At 40.3% G+C, this 20,082-nt stretch overlaps 1 protein-coding gene across 3 annotated transcripts in view; it reads left to right on the top strand.

The window, feature by feature from the left end:
* The window catches only part of ptprz1b (protein tyrosine phosphatase receptor type Z1b), a 49,720-nt gene that overhangs the window by 21,854 nt on the left and 7,784 nt on the right, over positions 1–20,082 (top strand). The window contains exons 3-27 of one of the 3 annotated variants that reach the window (XM_044022118.1): positions 4,824–5,003; positions 6,217–6,368; positions 6,462–6,557; positions 6,671–6,737; positions 7,188–7,345; positions 8,150–8,303; positions 8,796–8,980; positions 9,606–9,732; positions 10,053–10,105; positions 10,446–10,946; positions 11,076–11,262; positions 11,815–12,036; positions 12,665–14,029; positions 15,249–15,393; positions 15,486–15,577; positions 15,776–15,861; positions 16,828–16,848; positions 17,337–17,433; positions 17,519–17,601; positions 17,689–17,823; positions 18,287–18,418; positions 18,543–18,700; positions 18,785–18,920; positions 19,019–19,165; positions 19,423–19,516. In XM_044022118.1, coding sequence (XP_043878053.1) covers positions 4,824–5,003; positions 6,217–6,368; positions 6,462–6,557; positions 6,671–6,737; positions 7,188–7,345; positions 8,150–8,303; positions 8,796–8,980; positions 9,606–9,732; positions 10,053–10,105; positions 10,446–10,946; positions 11,076–11,262; positions 11,815–12,036; positions 12,665–14,029; positions 15,249–15,393; positions 15,486–15,577; positions 15,776–15,861; positions 16,828–16,848; positions 17,337–17,433; positions 17,519–17,601; positions 17,689–17,823; positions 18,287–18,418; positions 18,543–18,700; positions 18,785–18,920; positions 19,019–19,165; positions 19,423–19,516 — 4,773 coding nt within the window. The remainder of the gene's footprint in view (positions 1–4,823; positions 5,004–6,216; positions 6,369–6,461; positions 6,558–6,670; positions 6,738–7,187; positions 7,346–8,149; positions 8,304–8,795; positions 8,981–9,605; positions 9,733–10,052; positions 10,106–10,445; positions 10,947–11,075; positions 11,263–11,814; positions 12,037–12,664; positions 14,030–15,248; positions 15,394–15,485; positions 15,578–15,775; positions 15,862–16,827; positions 16,849–17,336; positions 17,434–17,518; positions 17,602–17,688; positions 17,824–18,286; positions 18,419–18,542; positions 18,701–18,784; positions 18,921–19,018; positions 19,166–19,422; positions 19,517–20,082) is intronic. The other 2 variants (XM_044022120.1, XM_044022121.1) reach the window with 2 other exon arrangements.

Here is a 20,082-nt window from a genome sequence, read left to right as displayed (position 1 = left end):
GGTAATTACAGCTCCTACTGTGTGACTGAAAGGTTGTTTTCTTCCTCAAGCATTAAAGTAGACATTTGTTGCTTTGATTTGCACTTCCACCACATGGTGGCCAGATAATTTGACTTGTTGGCACTGCTGATTCCTAACTGACTTTGAAAATGATGAAGACACATTTTTTTTCTTATATGATTTGGAATTATGTCATATAATACTAACTAAAGAATTTCAGATCGGCTTCATCCCAAGTACACATTTTTGATGACATATTGCTGTTTTATTTAACAGTGTATATCTTTTCAGAGCCTTTGATCTGAATAATATTTCTCCCCCTGACTTTTTGTTATCATATTACTAATTAGAGGGATTAAGTGTCTGAACACTGTTGTACAGAATTGAATACTGTGCCAGGCAGATGCCATGGAAGCTTTATTCCAGTTATTTGTGTGTCTCTGTCAGCTTGCTGCTCCATTGTGCCCCGCCCCTGCCTCATCTCATGTTTGATGTTTGATGTCCTCTGTGTACATGCGTGTGTGTTCACCACCCACAATGTTCTAAACTGCTCTCTTAGTCACCAAATATGACGAGATGCCTGGTCTTCTGCTCTAGTTGTTGTTCAATCTGTGTAGCTGTTTGCAGCATTGTAAACATAAATAAATAAGTCATAATCAGCTGATTAGATAATAATTGGCAGATGCACATTTTTTTAAAAGAATTTTAAACACCTGCTGGGTTAATCAGTCTACCTCTAATCTCTTTAGATAAGGTAAACTAAAGCTGAAGAAGCATGTTTCTTTTCTCTGGGTAAGTTGAATAAATAAATGATAGTATAAAGCCTGTTTACCATTTACTATAAAACTAAAACAGCAGCAGAAACTCATGTTTTTTGCCTGTTTCATGTTCACACGTCTAGTCGGAGCCTTCAGAGATCACATCCAGACCATAGAGAGACTGTGATGCAAATCTTAAGATTTTTTCCTTTCCTTCAAATATTCTGACAGGTCTGATCCTCAGATATGGTGTCTGCTGTCAGGACGTCATTACCATATAGTAGATCTCACCGTGAATGACTGATGAGAGTGTGTGTGTGTGTGTTCCTTTGTCTGCCATACTTAATAGATTCATTTATAGCTTAGATTGTATCAGCTTCAGATTTACTCCATTATGACAGTCAGTCTCTCTTTCTCTCACTGCCTGTCTCACTGTGTGTGTCCATGAGAACCAGTCGTCCTCATACAAAACCGGGTCCTCATGAGACAGAACCTAATGTCTGAGGAACTGGTTAAGTTTAGCTGTTAGGCGTTAACTGGTTATGATTAATGTTCGGGATAATGCTTTCTTTAGGCTGTCCAAATGAATGGAAGTCAGTGCAGTTTTCTTAAGAAGATGTGTGTGTGTATGTGCACTTGTAACCCAGTTGTGCATTCAGAGACATTGATTCTGGATTATAATATTAAAAGAGAGAATTTTTTAGTTCTGTGCTCTGATATATTTTTTGATTGTTTTATTGCTAAGTGAATCACATGGCACCAGTTGTGACATGAACAGCTGCTCTTCTGAAGAAATCAAGTCATTGAATATTGAGGAATAGGTTGATATGTTCTGTCTGCTCACAACCTTAAGAAGTGCCTATTGTAGCTGCACTGTAATTTTAAAATGATCCACAGCAGATGTGCTGCATGTTGCATTATTTGTCAATTCCATTGTAATGTTTTTTCAAAATAAAATCAAGCCAAGATTATTTTCCCACTAAAATCTCTAAAAGATTCACTTCCACCACAACCCTGCTTTGTGTCATAAAACAACCCACTAAGCTAGCATTATATCAATCTGTACTCTGCTACCATTCTTATTATCACTGCCAGGATTTCTCTTATTAGAGTCTCATAGTTTTCTCGACTTTCAGTTAGTAATTAACAATGGAATAGCGGTAAATTCTTTCTTCTTTAGAAAAATTAAAATAATTAATTGTTACCTGCTGTGCATATTGTTACTATGCCATTTTTTTAAATTGATCTTTTTTTGTGTGTTTTTTTATGTATGGAAAGAGGTTAAACTATTCAAGTGCTTTTTGTTTAATCCTATCAGCCACCCAGTAATGCATATACAGAAGCACCAGTGTGGGTTCAGCATAGAACAAGAGACATTTTTGCTTTTTAATATTTGATTCATATTCAGCTATTTTTGCTGGTAGTGATGCAGACAAGAGCAGACACAAAAAGTCCTATATTATTTATTTTAATAATGCTGCAAGTTTCCTGAAGTTAGCTCACCCAGCAGTGCAGGACATTTTCACTGAGCTGTCTTAAGATGTGGTGAAAAGAGCAGCGGCATCAATTTAAAGGGATAGTTTGGATTTTTCGACATAGACACCAGTAGTAGAGTGGATGCAACACTGACAAATCATTTAACGAGTCTCCGGTTCGGAGATCTCTCCCCGGAGTATAGTTGTCCTGGGAGAGAGCCAGCATCACAAAACGAACACGTTTTGCACCACAAACAAGCATGCATATGTTATGTTAAAACATTTTAACAATAAAACGAAAACGAGTGACCTCATCTCAGAGGAAGCCAGGACATATTGTACTTCTGCCTGCATCACCAACCCCGGAGAGTTCTATTTTTATTCTCCAACATTCCCAAAATCAACTTAAAGAAGCATCGCTGGCAACTGGACCCAGTGGCCAGCTGTCTTTAGACTGTCTCTGATAATAATATATAAATCATTAGTATTTATGTGGATGCTCAGTTAATTGCTGGTGACTATTCACTATAGACTTATTTTTACTGATCTATAATATTACACAATTTAACTGCTCCTTATGCTGCTGCAGAGATGAAGTCTTTTTTACATGAAATTAATTAAATTGACACCTCATACACAGAGGTCATTTGGTGTCTTCTGTAATATAAATAACATAATATATTGCATTCTCGTGTTGCAGCACATATAAATATACATTGTATTTATTGTCATTAGTCATCATGTGTTTTCTGATTTCAGATAATACATTTTAAATATCATGCAACCTGTGCAAGTTTGTCTTTAATGGTTTTAACACTCCGATGCAGAGAGAGTGGGAGTGAGAGAAACATCTAAGGTACCTTTAGGTATAGCTGTTGGGGTTTAGGTGAATAGACCCTTTAAAGTGAATCACTAAGATGATTGTGTGAACACACACAACCCAAACTATACAGCTGATATCTGTTCAATCATGTGTGACCAGTTACAGTTAAACCATCTGCTCTGACCTCATTAGACCCATTGTCTTCATTGTTTTACTGTAAAGCACACACACACATGCATAATAACAAGTACGTAAATTGAACACGACACCAAATTATATTGAGTAACGTGTCATAATCAAACTCTTTTTTTAAAAGCATTTCAGTTGTCCAGCACCATGTCCTGTAACTCTACTCTAAAAGAACATTAGTCAGCAGAGTAAGTGTAGTAAAGTCAGTTTACACTGTGAAACACTGCTGTATGTGCCTGAAGGAGAGAGCAGATGAATGGCTGCACAATGAATTAACTCATCAACTCATGCAAAGGCGGGAACTATTCCTGTTTGCACATGACTGGAAATAGTAGTTCAGTGCACAGTGTACATGTCACTTTCAATTGTAAATGAGTATTTTACACAGGCGAGGTAACAAGTGTATGCAAATACAAAGATGTAACAAATTGAAACATGTGATTACTGTATACATTGTGAATTACATGTATTTGTACACATGCATTTCTTTCTAAACATCAACTTGAACATCAACTCATGAATAATGGATCCAGTCACAGAGCTGGTGATTTGGCACAACACTTGTCAACTGGAGGTAGAAACAGAAAAATGTCACTTTAATTGGACTTATTGTGTTGCATGTCTGACTGCAAAATACTGTTTATTTACATTATTCATGTGAAAGATACAGTCTTCTCCCTCTCTCTCTCTATCACACACACACAGAAACACACACAGGTTTGCACAGTTATTCTTCTTAGGACACTGCATTTAATTCTATTCAGTTGGACAGCCTAAATAAATCAATCAATTCATCCATCTTCTACCGCTTTATCCTCCACAGGAGGGTCACGGGGGGTGCTGTGCCAATCTCAGCTGACATAGGCGCAGGGGCCACATGTAGACCCAAACAACCATTCACTCTCCCATTCACATATTCCCATATTCCCATATTGCATGTTTTTGCACTGTCGGAGGAAGCCAGAGAACCCGGAGAAAACACATGTACACATGGGGAAAACATGCAAACTCCAGAAGGAAGGCCCTTCTTCCAACCGGGGCTCGAACCTGGGGGTTCTTACTGCAGAGGCAAGAGTGCTAACAACCGTGTGCCCTGCCTAAATAAATCATTATCCCTAATCGTAAACCTTACCCTTAACCTTAACCCTAAAACCAGTTGTTAACCACCAAAAAGCCCTTTAAAGTTGTGAGGACCAGACAATAATCCCAAAATGTCCTCACTCCTTGTGGCTTATATATGTTTTGTGTTCCTCACAGTGATGCGCATACAGGAACACACACACACAAAGCGATAGGATAAAGTATGACCTGAGGCCAGCAGCCATGTTTGACCTACAATTTGACCATCTGCAATCAATAGAGTTGAATCCATTTAACAGCCAATATATTCTTTGTAAACATCCGTACATTGGTTTACATTTACTTACAGTACATCTATTACAAAGGCACATTAAAGGTGCTATGTGAAGTATTTTATTGTTGTTCTACTCAGCCTTTGGTTTTTGTCAAAAAACTGCAGAGCACAGCTGAACTTCCAGGTTTTCGAGTGACTCTCTTTATTCATCCTCTCATGTGCAGGCACCCTGAACCAGCACAACTGGGCTCAGAAGTACCCGGCCTGTAACAGTGGCAGACAGTCTCCTGTGGACATTGATGAGACCTTCACCCAGGTTAGGCTGCAGTACCAAAACCTGCAACTAGAGGGCTGGGACAGACTGACAGCGGAGTCCAGCACCATCCACAATAATGGGAAGACTGGTATGTTGATGTCTCTTTACTGTATCTTTTTTGCAGTGCCTAGGCTTTTGCATTTTGAGAAGTAAGTCTTAACAGTCCAAGCTTGGAAAGGTAGTTTCATGTTTCCACACTGAAAACAACCACAGTCTTTATTTACCATTAAAACCATAATTTCTTAAATGTAATTACAAGCTGTGTTACTATTGAAAGTAGTTTTTTTGTTTGTTTTTTACAGCCCCTGACATAATCCTTTTGCTGTAATACATGACATCTTAATCCCCAAATGTAAAAAGAAGCTTAACTTTTTAGATAACAAGTAAAAATAAGTCACAACCTGTAGAGTAATGAAGAAGAGAAGCAGCAAGGATAGTAGAAGTGTGGAGTTGGGTGGCAGCACAGAGAGATCATGTGGAGAGGGAAGGAAGATCAATGTCAAGAGGCATATGAGATGAAACTGAGCAACAGAAGAGCAAGAGGTTGAAATGAATGTATATATTTATTTATAGAGATACTGTGTGAATGTAGAAAGAGATGCCTGAAAGAGGTGAAAGATATCACCACCATCTTCATAATATTACTGTGTGTGTATGTGTCATTACAACACAACGAGAGAAATAATAATTGATCTGCTCTGTCTCTTTACACTTGACATTCCTTTTATTTTTTTAAACTGACACGCTGTAAAATTCACATTCATACTGCTCAGCATGCACAGTCTATTCAAATCCAACATCAATGCTGAAGATGACAAAGATAAAGGAGCCTGATCAGATGTCAGTCATGATGACCACAATTTGTCCACATTTACCTCAGCAGCAGCCAGTCTCTCTCATCATTTCCACCTTTAAGGAAAGACAAACATGGCTTTTGTGTCTGTTACATCACTGCAGCAGTGTTTCAAAGTCTGCCAGTTGTTTAGAGGCCAGAGGGTTTGAACATGTTCAGCTGTAGTGGAGCTGGCTGCTCACAACCTGCTCACCAGAGTCACTTGGCAAAATCCTTTATACCATAGCTACAGACATTACAATGCTAAAAATGTTGTTTTAACTCTGTTTGTATTACGCGTCGTCTCCTTCTTCTCCGAAAACAACATTTTCTTTGCCATCCACATTTTCACAGTTACTCTAATTCCACTCCCCCCTGATAATTTGAGGGGAAAACAAAAGCAACTATCCTATCACAGTTTGTTTCAACATGAAATTTAAGTGTAATGTATTTGTGTGTGTGTTTTTAGTTGCCATTGAAGTGGAAGGGGAGTTCTTTGTGAGTGGAGGAGGGCTAAGCTCCAGATTTCGTGTCAGTAGAATCACATTCCACTGGGGCCGCTGCAATGCAACATCAGATGGGTCTGAGCACAGTCTGAATGGCATGAAATACCCTCTGGAGGTAAAGGCAGTGTTTGTTTGTCCATGCATCAGCACTCGTAAGCATCATACTGGCAAAACCTCAGCTCAGCTAACCTACTTGTTTCTCATACAGATGCAGATCTACTGTTACGATGCAGATGAGTTTCAGAACCTGGATGATACTGTTAAGGAAGGAGGGAGGGTCTCGGTCTTGGTTGTGCTCTTTGAGGTCAGTGGACAAGTTGGTTAGTGACTTAGTGTTCGAGTCTGTCAGTCTGTTGTTTCTTGAAGTGATATATGTTAATAAGTTCCACAGCAGAATGTTCATGTTCTCATCCACAGGTCAGCCTGGATGACAATGAAAAATTTAATCCTGTTATTGATGCCATCAATACTGTCAGCAGGTTTGGTAGGTCATAAATGATCCTTTTGTCTGCTAAAATTACAAGGGTATGCTTACATTATCTTAGCGTTTGGGGACAATGTATTTCTATGTCCTGTTCATGTTATCCAGCTGTTGATGCAAAAAACGACAAGTATGAATTAAAGAAAAGTGTTACTCACAGATTTGATAGAGTGTGCCTGACGTCTGGTGCTAGACATGGCTTTTGGAAGTTACCTTGAGAGTGCTAGAGTTGCTATTCAGTCACTAAAGCAATGATAAAATTGTGTCTGCGAATGTTGAATGCACTTTGTCTGGCGAAAATTCGAGGGAGAATGAACTCCTTTTGGATGTTGCTTAAGCATAACAACAGCAAATGAAAAAGAAGCTAAATTTTGCCCTTCATTTTGAAAATTCTTTTTTCAAGGCTGCTAGTTATTGGTTATGGCATTTTGCTTTTGTGGGGTCTTTTTTTAGGTAAGAGTGGCTCATTGGAAGCTTTCACCTTGCGATCCTTGCTGCCTAACAACACAGATAAATATTACATCTACAATGGTTCTCTGACTGCTCCTCCCTGCTCTGAAATAGTGGAGTGGATTGTATTTAAACAAACTGTGGCCATTTCGGAAACACAGGTCAGTAGGTTTTGTCTCTTTCACACGCACCTGTTTGTTTTTTAACATCTTAGCACTCACTGTAGTGAATAAATAGGAGTACATTTGACATTAATTAAATCTCAGTCATTGAGAATTGTCTTTTAAAATCTGTGGAAGCTGCTACTGAATGAATGGCTCATCATGCCTCATGAAAGCCTGCAGGCCTGTGTCACACTCATGTAGAGCTTTGAAGAAATGAGAGAAATGTGTTGTCATATGTTGTTTTTCTGTACTCGCTCACGTAGAAGTCGTCACTCACTTTAGCATTCACTTTTAAAAAAATGTCTCTCACTGTTGCCTGCAGTTGTTCTTGTCAAAATGTGAAATTCCAAAATAGGGTTTTTGCAGTGGTATAATCAGATTTAAAAAAAACAAACAAAAAACAGCTGTCATGCTTTAACATCACAGGCTGACAGTCTAGCATCACTGCAGTTTGATTTCAGGTTAAAGACATTGAAGCAACCACAGATGAAGTCATCTGTTTGATAATAATCTGTTAAGCAGCAGAATATTCGAGAGTGAATGAGGTCATGGTTGTGTGTGTTTTGTATGTGTATGTTCGTGTGTGTTTCTGTGCGTGTCTCTGCATGCATGACCAAAACTGGGAAAGTAACGCATGGCAGAAGCACATTAGAGCTAACCAAAAATAGAACCGGGTTGTCTCTCTGACTCTGCCTGGCACCAACGCAAACCTCTTAAACTCACACACAAGATTGCCATTACTTCCTCTTGACGCTGGTGTCTCTGTCTTGTCTCTTTCTGTCTGTTGCTTTTTCTCTCCAGCTGGAGATGTTTTGTGAGGTGATGACCATGGAGCAGGCTGGATATGTGATGCTGACAGATTATCTTCAAAACAACTTCAGGGAACAGCACCAGCAGCAGTTCATTGGTCAGGTGTTTGCCTCATACACTGGAGTGGAAGAAGTGCTTACACCCAGTATGTCATCACACACCCAATATTTGTTTATTTCCACTTTTAGGTTTTTAAATCCTTGTAAATGTGTTAAGTCTGCTGTTCACATTGCTATTAAATGATTTTTTTATTTCAAGGATACCTAATGATTCCAAAATTCAAAGATAAATATTTTCCCCAACCCCAAAGTCTTATTTTCTCTATTAATTGAAATCGTGGACATCCCTTTTCATCTGCAGCTGTCACATTGTCATCTAAGGTCAGCCTCGCCATGTTCATCAAAAGATTTAATTCATGTTGATCTCCAGCTTCATGAAGTCAACCCTCAAGTGAAGTGGGTTGCCAGGGAGCTCGACTTTGTAGTTCGTCCCTGCTGCTCTCAGAGCAGGCAATTTATTTTGCTTCTCTTTTTGAAATTGAAATAAAGTATTTAGATATTCAGGGAAAGGTCTTTTTTTGTCCGTTTCAAATTCATTCATTTTCTAACTAATCTTTATGTCTTTCCACTGTCTCCAGCCTGCAGCTCTGAGCCTGAGAACGTTCAGGCGGACGCACAGAATGACACCACCATCGTGGTGACATGGGAGCGTCCCCGTGTAGTTTATGACACAACCATTGACTGGTATACTGTAACCTACCAGAGGCTGCAGGGCCGAGACCAGAGCAAGCAGGAGTACAGGACGGATGGGGACCAGGATGTGGTACAAACGCATTTCTCTACATTTCAGCAAAAGACAATTAAAAGCATTAACTTGCAAAAAGCTCCTGCTCACTGTTCCTATGCCTACAGTACGTCTGCATATTAAACTAATGAATTGGATAGAGTGTTTTTTTTTGCATTGTCTCTGGATGCAAAATAATTTCAAGTTAAAAGTGTAGGATAATTTACACGTCACAAATACTATGATGTTGTTCTGACATTTATCTGGCAAATGGTAATTATAAATGAGCATTGATTGCACAGACACAGGAATAAATCTGGCAACATGCATTTTCATTTCATGGGGCCTGTGATATCTGCACAGTATTAACTAAATTTTATAATTCCAAAAAAATCAGTAACATGTATGCCAATATGTAAAACTACACAAACTGTTATATGATTTGTTAATTTGTAGTGAAAGTTGAAACTCCCACTGCTATTCTCAGTGCTAGCTACTTCTGCAGTCTGCCGGAATATACAGTAAGTCTTAGGATTCAATAACAGCCAGATCCATATCAGCTCAATTGGAAAAAATGTGTAACATGAGTTGACAGAGTGTGTGAGCTCTCCTGACAGTTGTTTTTCAGAGAAACTAATTGAAACTGTCCTGTTTGATTTTATAGGGAGCCATCATTTCCAGCCTGCTGGCCAACAGCAGCTATGTGGTTCAGGTGGTGGCGATTTGCACCAATGGTCTCAGAGGACGATGGAGTGACCAGATCATAGTGGACATGCCTTTAGAAGAACCAGGTACACGCACACAGTCACACAGACACACACACACACACCCAACAGCATCTTACCCTAACTTTCACAACTAAATGCCCAAACTTAACCCTTAACATTAACCAAAATCAAATCCTAACCCTAAAAGAATAGTCTTAATCTCAAACATCCCTTTCAAGGTGTGAGAGAACATCACCTCCCTTTCACAAAATGTCCTCACATCCTGTGGTTTATAAGGTTTTTTTGGTCCTCACAACATGGTACACGCACATTTAAAAACAAGAACAAAATGAAGAATGTATTTTAGGTTTAATGCTTTGTTTTTTTTCCCTCTCTCTCTGTAGAAAGTGAATCAGATCCTGACAGCCTCACAAAAGATTTGCAAGTCAACAGGGAGGTAGGACAGTCTGTGAATGTGTGGTTTCACCTGACACCACTCTGTGTGCTGGCTTCTATTTAGTTGCATTATTTTGTGGAGCTGATGAAGTTTGTCTTTTATTAAATCATATCAGTGGGCCTAAATATTATGCAAATGATTGTATGGAGAGTCATACTAAAGGATATGACAGACTGCTGCTGCATAACATTAATGTTGATCACTCCTCTGGTAAAATGTTGATGAAGAAGATGTAGGCCCAAAAAATCTTTATAGTTTTTGTTACCTTTGTCCTCCATAATCATGTAGATTATGGAACAAAACAAACCATACTCAGCAGTGCATTTTCCTCCTGTGGCAGGTCTCGACTAACGCTAAGTGGGGGAAGCGTGACAGTCAAAATCAGGTGGATTTATTTCCAGAGGACCACAGTCCTGTGGAGGAGATCCCATTGGAGCAGACCAGAGTTTACCAGCACCAACCCACACACCAACAGAACCAGCCAAGAGATCAAACCCAAGCAAACCAGAATGTCCCAGCGCAGGTCAGTCCCAGTTCAACCCCAAAGACCCCCTCTGATTCTGCAGTCCTACAGAAAACCCAACTCAACCATAGTGGGAAAAAGAAACTGAGACAAAATATGTCTAAACCGGATGATATGGATCAGAACTGGATCGAGGAAGACAGTATCCCAACAGACCGGCCCTTAACAAAATCAGGTTTTGACAGAAATGGTGCTATCTGGGTAACTGAAGCCACTGAACAGCCAGGCTTCCTGTTTCCAGTCGCTCGAACCCCTACACTGCAGACGATCCACCGACAAATCACAGAGGAGGCATCACTGTCACTGTTTCCACAGCAGGTACTTCACTTTACTCTTGCTGATGTGACTTACATTCCGAATAGCACAATAAAATGCATGAACTAAATCTTGTCATTTTTTTCCATCTGTTTGTTCTTTGTACCGTTTGTACTTTATCTTTACTTGCAGTCAACTGATCTAGGTCCACAAGACCATGCTATAGAAGATGGCCTTGATTTTTCCCAGTCAGACCTCTACACGCCTCCTGTGGAGGAAATCCAAGTCACAGACATCTTCTATGAATATACAGTCCACAAATTTCCCTTGGAAAGCTCCGCATCTGCTGCAACGGACTCCTCCGCTGTTGTAGTGCCAGGTCAGATCTGACAAGAAGAGTTCTTTTCTTTGTTGTTTGTCTTGTTTACACAAAAACGTCTCAGATTGGTGCTGCTACTGCATCTATTCCTCTGGTGCCAGAAGGGATTTAAGCTCATAAATGTTTAAAGAGATAGCAGCAGAAGAGGGTCTGTAGCTGCTTTGCTTAGTACAGATACTCCCAGTTTTGTGGAGAGTGTATCCATTTTTTCCACGTTTGTATAAAATGTCTTGTTTAAATGTATGTAAAAAATCTTTCAAATTGCTAATATTATTTGATAGTGATTCATAAATTTAGTTGTAGTATAAAAGTGTGTTGTGCTGGTGTTTAAAATGTATAGTGTATGTATTTATATGAGTCATGTGATGTGGTATCTCAATACAGTACATCAGAGCGCCTGGTGTCTCACGTTGCATTACATCATGGCATGATGTGAATTCACGCACATTAGGTCCACATCATGGCATACCTTATCAAGTTATGTCTTGTGCTGCCTCAAAAGCAGCCTAAAGCAGCGTGTTTCGCATCGCTACATTTTTATTTGTCTCACAGGTAATAATGTGGACCAAGTCTCCCCATCAGTCCCTGAAGACGGCAATGTCCCTGTGAACAAACCAGAAACCGTCACCTCAGTCTCCTCCTCTCCTTCCTCCGCCTGGATCACAACAAGGACAGCGACTGCCAGCAACATCCTTGCCGATTCAGTCTACAAATCCCTCACCACCTCGCCTCTTCTCAGAGTGCTGATGCACACGACCCAGCCTATGTTTAACGGTAGGACAAAAGTTTACATTCATTTTCTCCTCCTTTGAAAATAGTCTAATAATTCACAACACGAGGGATTTATTTGTATCAACAGTGTACATATTTTTTGGTGGTGGGTCCAGACTGAGGTGCAGTTAACTGTGGTCGGTGGTTGCCTTTCTCCTCTAATATTCCATTGCTTTTGGACTAATCACTGCTGTGCTCTGCGATCATGGTGGCAGTTTGTGCAATGGAATGATGTTGATAATAGCAGCAGTGGTGGTGGCTGATGGTGCTAATGATGATGGGCGGTGAGAATGTGTCTGGTGTTGTTGATGATTACTGTGATAGCCTGCAGTTTCCTCACTCTGTCCACTTTCATTCACTTGAATCTACTCAAGCCTGGTGATTAGTGTCTACTTCTTGAATTGGTCTTCTTTAATTCTGGGTCTCCATTCTTTTCTGTGGCTAAAGGGCGTGCTCTAGTGGTACTTTCCCTCTAATGTCTTTAAAAAGAAACAGGATTCACTCGACATGTTTGTCCTTATCGAAGTGATTTATTACATCTTTTTCATTCAAAAACACAACAGATAACTCCTTACTGAAGGATTGATGGATTGGCAAAGTGTTTATTTTCAGTCTTTGACATTTCTTGCAGCAAATACACCCACGTCCACCGTGGAGAACTCAACCATTGACCACTCCTCTCGTTTAACAAACCCTCCTAGCACTTCCAGTGGGGTGATCGTTCACCCTCCAAACCCTGCAACCTCTGTCCCAGGAGGAGGGTTCTCTACATCACTCAACACCTTAAATAAAAACACCATCATTTTTCATCCTTTTCCTGTCCTTCCTAAAGATGAGAGGAGAGTTGAAGGTAAGTCCTCCAAGGATCATGCTAATTTCCATCCACAAAAGGATTCAGATCACCCTCGGTCTTCTACCACCGTGGGATCAGAAGATGACGCAAACACTGCATCTCTGTCTCTTCTGCTTGATTATAACTTGAGAATAATCAACTCATCAAAAACTAACCTTGTTGAAGGAAATACTCAAACTCCAACTTCTTACTCTCAAAGTAACTTTTTGACTCAGGGGGGTCAGGACATCTCACCACGCCCCGACAATGAAGAGGAAGTCAGGACACATCAGCATGAAGATGAACTCAACTCCAGTTCACTCTCATCTCTCTTTGATCCTAACAATCTATCAACAGAGGACAGTGGATCAGGCTCTGACCTTGAAAGTAACAGGTTTACTCAGGACTTTGAAGATGCTGTAATCTGGACAGACCTTTCTACAGTTCCAGACTTAACTCTTACCTTCAGTGTTGATGATACTAGGGAAAAGAGTTTAACTGAGACTGTGATAGCTGCTGAAACGGATAGTGACGTTGACGGTACAAGAAGCAAAAATAACAAAGAAGAAACTGCAGTAAAAAAGAAAACGTACACTGAGACAGACAGTGGGGCTGAAACTGAGTCCAACTCCAGAGTGTTTACCTGGTCTGAGGACATCAGTGGTTCTGGAGAGGGTAGTGGAGATAGAGGTGGTGAAGGAAAAGGAAAGAAAGTCAGTGATGATAAAGATGATATCAAAGCATTAGCTGAAGAGGAAGGTGATGCCAAAAGTGACACATGGAAAGACGGCAACAAAGAAGCTGCGTTTGTTAGAAGAAATGGACCACAGCTGCTTGTCAGTCAAAATAATCCAAAAGCAGTTATCCCACTGTTTGATAGCAGTGAAGAACATAGCAAAGGTGATCGTAATGGACATGATGAAGAGGATAAAACCTGGGAGGGAGACACTGATGGTGAAAGCAACATAGGTACGGAGAGTAAGAAACATAGTGAAGGAGGTGCTAGAGATGATAGCGATGCAGGACTAACTGGGGAAGGTTGGCAGAAGTTCTCAAGGGTGGATGAATTGTTGTTTGATGCTGGAAGAAATCCTGTGTTGGGTCACCTAGACCCATTGTTCAGACTGACAGACACCAGCAAGGCCATGGAGGAGCAGATGAAAGGTAAATATTACTTTCACACAATACAAGGCAACTTGAAAAATACATAGTGGATGACGTTGTTTATCCAAGCCAGCTCAGATCATAGTAGTTTATCATGTTCAAGTACAAATTGTTCATTTATTTATAAAAACTTAGAGATGTAATAATCATCCATTTTATATCAACAAAGGATGGAGTTGCACTTTAGTAATGTGCCCTGGGAAAATGTTCACTTGTAAAAACAATCCTCTTCAATAAGTTATTTTTAATACAGCTTTACTGTGTTGCTTAATGTCATCCATTAGTTTAAAAGATTTTTTCCTCCAAAGGATAAGGAGGACGGTAAAGAGACATCTCACACGGAATATTAGATTCATATCTTATCAATCTTGTCTGTTGGGAGCATCAAGGGGTTGACCTCTGACAAATTTCACCTCCTTACCATTTGTGCTGACTGATGCTTACGTGCTCTCTTGAATTCACAGTATAGTCATGATAATACAGCGGCAGTGTTTGTGACATTTTGGTTGTGATTTACAAGTGTGATTTATGAGTGATGAAAGGGTTTTTGGGGCCCACAAATCAAATCTTCTATAGTACCGGCTCTGGATGCATCACCAACTGTTTGATAACATGTTGCCATATCAACCTTATGTGATAATGATTAAAAATGAATTGTTTAATGTATTGCTAAAACAATGCTCTTCTATCTCTGTCTCACTGACTCTGCCACAATCAAGGTTCAGGTTGTTATTTTCCAAAGGGCCTTTTTTTGTACAGCCAACAGTAACCACATATACGTATTCAAAACCTATCACTGACAATAAATTAGAAATAATTAGAAATACTTTGATTTGATTTGCATCTATTTCATCTTTATTGCTAGTTTTAGAGTTAGAGTCCAAAATAAATATTGAGTTTACAATGATTATCTTATCAAATCTAAATTAACACATACATACATACATTCATACATACATTACATTCTAATGCAGATGACGTACATACATCGGCTCACATGATATACTTACTTCACTATATATACTTACACTTTATTCCACTTTATCTGCATGTGGCTGATAATGTGATTGAAATTATTAAAAATATAATACTATATCATAATGAGTAGGATTAAATGACTTTGATTCTTTCGACTCTTCTTTCTCTCCCCCTTTTCTCTCTCTCTCTCTCCCCTCTCACCCACCACACGTCACCCTCCTTGGCTCCATGTTTCTGTCAGAGGGCAGCAACAGTAGCCATGAGTCTCGGGTCGGGATGGTCGGAGGCGTGGAGAGGGAGAAGAGGACAGTCGTTCCCCTTGCTGTCGTCTCCACACTCACTATCCTCTGTCTGTTGGTGCTGGTGGGCATACTCATCTACTGGAGGTAGACACACACACACACACACACACACACAGATGCATCAGTTTTATCTGTGTAGTTGAGTTACATTCTGATCGGATGTGTTTACATCACAGGAACTGTTTCCAGGCTGCAAATTTCTACCCAGATGACAATGCATCACCTAAAGTCATATCTGCTCCGTCGACACCATTGTTGCTGGCTACAGGTGATTTGCCATCTTTAAATAGTGGGTACTTGCATAGCATGTTTGGGAAACACTATTCGTAGGAGTGCTAACTGCTTTGCTCGAACTAAAGAGGCCTCTTGGATGAGTGCTGAAATGTCTTTCAGAAAAGTAAAGAACCTTCACAGATACATTATGTGCGATGTTAATCGTGCTGAATTGCTCACCCTTGTGTTGCAGATGGTCATGAGCCATTGACAGTGAAGCAGTTTGTGAAGCACATCATGGAGTTGCACACGACCAACACCTTCTTCAAGGAGTTCGAGGTACATGATTGTTCCTGATGTTTGACTTCAGTGAAATGTCTGTGAAGAAAGAAAGAGGTCATAAATATGATTGTTCATAAAATAGACAGTCGATGCTTACTCTGTTAGGAAACAAAGGATTAATCAGAATAGAAGGATCACTAAAGAGACAGTGCCTCATCTGTCATAGCCCCTAATGCTTTTCCATATCTCTATTAACATCATGCTCTATAGGGATCTCACTGAGCCCAGTGATGATGATGTGTAGCTTCAATGTACACCGTATTATACAAATGCCACAAAGTGTGTTTGGTACTAGCCATAGCAAAGCTGCTTGGTTCTCATTTTTGACTTTTAAATACACAACTTCAAATGTGACAGACAGGTTTGTACAAATCTTCAGATGAAATTTCCATCTCTGTAACAATTGTGAAACAAAATGTCAGTGACATTGAATATCTAAAAGCTGGACATTGATATCTGTTTGACAGCAGTGAGTGGGTTTGTTACATGCTATAGGAACATCTGCATGGCATTAGTCACCTTTGTTTCCCAGCATGTACCTTGTGAGTAACACACACACACACACACACAGATAGGATTAATTGATCTATTCTTTTTCCTGGGTTATTTCCTGTGTGTTTGTGTGTTTCACCCATCTTGTTACAGTGGTATTGCCTCTTTTGCTGCAGCAGCTCTTAATTCTCATTGAAGGAGCATGCAGTCAAATCACAGCCTGCACAATGACACCTCGCTCATACACAGTGTAGAATAGAAGAGCATGACTAAGTTCACAGATCAGATAAAAAAAACAAACAGTGTGTTTCCCTCTGAACACAGTCTTTCTGTGTGTATCTGAACCCCATATTCCTGGACCTGCACTGACTCCTTGTCTGTCTGTCTGTCATCTTGTCCCCTGTCCTACTCTCCTTTCACCACCCCCACCACCATCGTCGTGCTTTCTGCATCCTCACCACCCTCCATTAGATTGTCAAAGAATCCTATGAGGTAAGACACCTACAGTATCACCAGTAATCACCTGCAGATGTGCTGTTATATTTATTTATTTATTTTTACAACTCTGAAATAATTTAGCTTTGTTTGAAGTGATATTGACCTTATCTGACCCTCTGTTGACGCTCTGTTGTCCTTTTCTTGATGGTATCATCTATTTTCAGATGTGATGTTCAATGTAGAGTCATACAAAACGGCTCTTTTCTTCCTCTCTATCTACTGCATACTAGAAGAATATTTGTCAGTTGCAAATAAAATGTTTAATCCTTCTGTCCATACAGTTTCACTGCTCTATGTCTTTAATGTGGCCTTTCATTTTCCAGCTTCTGCAACATGTACTAGTAATATGCTCTGAAAAGCAATGAAATACTGTACCTGTCCAGAGAAAGTGTTTTTGCTTGTTGTGCTCTGTGGTTTCATTTCCTCTGATGGATTAATCTAATTCCTGTTTGTGTTGTTGTGTACACTGTGTTGTGTTTCAGGAGGTACAAGCCTGCACAGTGGACATGGGCATCACCGCTGACAGCTCCAATCACCCCGACAACAAAAGCAAAAACAGATACATCAACATACTGGCCTGTGCGTCACATGTGGATATGGTTCAACAATCACATGTTATTGAAGAGTCTGACAGTGATGCTAATCTGTGCTTTTCCTCTCTCAGACGACCACAGCAGAGTGAAGCTCTCCAACAGCTTAGACAGAGACGGGAAATGCGGTGACTACATCAACGCTAACTTTGTTGATGTAAGTACAGTCATGTAGTCTGTTAACTTGTCCAAATTGTACTGGGTATTTTCTTGACTACAGTAAACAGAGAGTTTTACTCTGCAGGGTTATGAGCGAACAAGAGCGTACATCGCAGCTCAAGGCCCTCTCAGAGCGAGCACGGAAGACTTCTGGAGGATGATCTGGCAGCAGAATGTTGGCATCATCGTCATGATCACCAACCTCAAGGAGAAAGGACGGGTACGAAGTCACTCTGCTGCTGAATCAAGGGCGGAAAATGTATGATATGCAGAATTTCAGGAACACTTGGCTGCTATGAAACAACATACTTCATTTTCCAAAGGTCTATGTGGAAGAATTAGTGACATCTCATGTTGAGATTTTCAAATTGTAACAAATGGAGGATTCCTCTGCTCACCCTCCCTTTGTGTGCATCAGGGAACTATGGGACAAAGGTTTTACTTCAATAATACAAAAAAACACACACTGTACGGGTATGAAAACCAAATGATGTCTATTTTAAAGGTATTATACACTAATGCACCTAAATGGTGCACACTGGACTTTAGAAAGTGAATTTCTTAAGAATCATTTCATTACTGCCACCTTGTGGTTTAGATTGGTTAAGTCAGCTGCCATGCAAACGGCTACACAGCATTTCTTTAAGTTTTAACTTTTTCTTATGTTCTCTGACCTTTGACAGACCAAATGTGACCAGTACTGGCCTGAGGAGAACCAGGAGGAATATGGTCCATTCCAGGTGACACTGAAAAGCAGCAAGACTCTGGCATACTACACACTGCGTACGTTCACTGTCAGAGATGCCACAAATAAGGTACGTGACACACATGTGATGTGTAAGAACAGCAGATTCGAGTAAAAATGTTTTGGGTACAAATTGTTTCCACATATATGCGGAAACACACACACACACAACAACAGTTGCTCTGTTCCTCCAGGTGTCTCAGAAGAGAGTTGAACGCACAGTCCTGCATTACCACTACACCCAGTGGCCAGACATGGGCGTCCCAGAATACACTCTACCTGTCCTGTCTTTCATCAGAGCATCGTCCCGCGCCCACACACATGAGATGGGACCCGTCCTGGTACACTGCAGGTAGAGAATTGTCATTGTTTGACACGGCGAAAGCAACGCGAGAGGTAGTATTTCAGAACATACTTTGTGTTTGTTTCATCACAGTGCTGGTGTAGGAAGGACAGGAACCTACATTGTGATAGACAGCATGCTGCAGCAGATCCAGGATCAGGGGACGGTCAACGTTCTTGGTTTCCTGAAACACGTGAGGACTCAGAGGAACTTTCTGGTTCAGACAGAGGTTAGTGAAGAGACACAAAGATGTTTCAGTGTCCAGTTAGTCAGTACTCACTAAGAACATGGTATCTCGCTCTGTCTCTCTTTGTCTCTATCCTCTAGGAGCAATATGTTTTCATCCATGATGCTCTGATGGAGGCCATCTTAAGCCGAGACACCTCGGTGACCTTAGACCTCCTCCACACCTACGTGTCTGACCTCCTGACTCCTGGGGGGTCAGGCAGGACACGCATGGACAAACAGTTCAAAGTACACTTAACATTTTTGTAACCCAAATCATATAAAACCTCTGTAACATTAAGTTAGTAAAATGTGGCCTTTACCGTAGACCATATATAAAAAAGTGGATGTAGTCTTCCAATTTAAAGGGTCAGTCTAACCAGGAAGTAATAGTAATTGACTGGCCATCGGTGTACAATTATGACTAGGCCATAGACTCAACGTCACATTGGTTTTTGATCCTTTTTTCCTGCTCTCTCTAAATGTAATAATTATTGCTGTTTCAGTTGATCAGTCAGCGTCAGGCGAAGCATGCAGACTACAGCACTGCTCTGAAAGAGGGAAACGCTGAGAGGAACAGAGCCAGAGCTCTGATGCCTGGTAAGCAAAACTATATTATTAACTGTACTAACTGATAACTAACTGTACTTTTTATTTTGTTATGTGAGAATATACAGCAATAATGCACAATATCAGTTAATATGATGAAGGCCTTGAGGTGACTGTTTTATTAGTTGATGTAGAGTTCACTGTCATATCTATATTTATGACCCTCATTATCTAAGATGGCATAGAGATTACATCATACATATTCCTACATAAGTTTATTCAATCAGATTCACCTGATCAGCAGGAAATTGCTGGTGTGTTTTATTTAATTATTAAAAAAAGGGTCGTGGGGGGTGCTGTGCCAATCTCAGCTGACATAGGGTGATAGGCGGTGTACACCATGGACAGTTTGCCAGTCCATCACAGGGCCACACATAGAGACAAACAACCATTCACTCTCACATTCACACCTACATTTAATTTAGAGTGTCCAATTTACCTAATCCCCATATTGCATGTTTGTGGACTGTGGGAGGGAAACCCACACACACGGAGGGGAGAACATGCAAACTCCATGGTTCCAACCGGGGCTCAAACCCGGGTCTTCTTGCGTCATA

The sequence above is a fragment of the Solea senegalensis genome, linkage group LG3 (assembly GCF_019176455.1).
Source record: "Solea senegalensis isolate Sse05_10M linkage group LG3, IFAPA_SoseM_1, whole genome shotgun sequence".
Classification (NCBI taxonomy): Eukaryota; Metazoa; Chordata; class Actinopteri; order Pleuronectiformes; family Soleidae; genus Solea; species Solea senegalensis.
The sequence above is the reverse complement of the archived record's forward strand: the minus strand, read 5'-3'. Positions and strand labels throughout refer to the sequence as shown.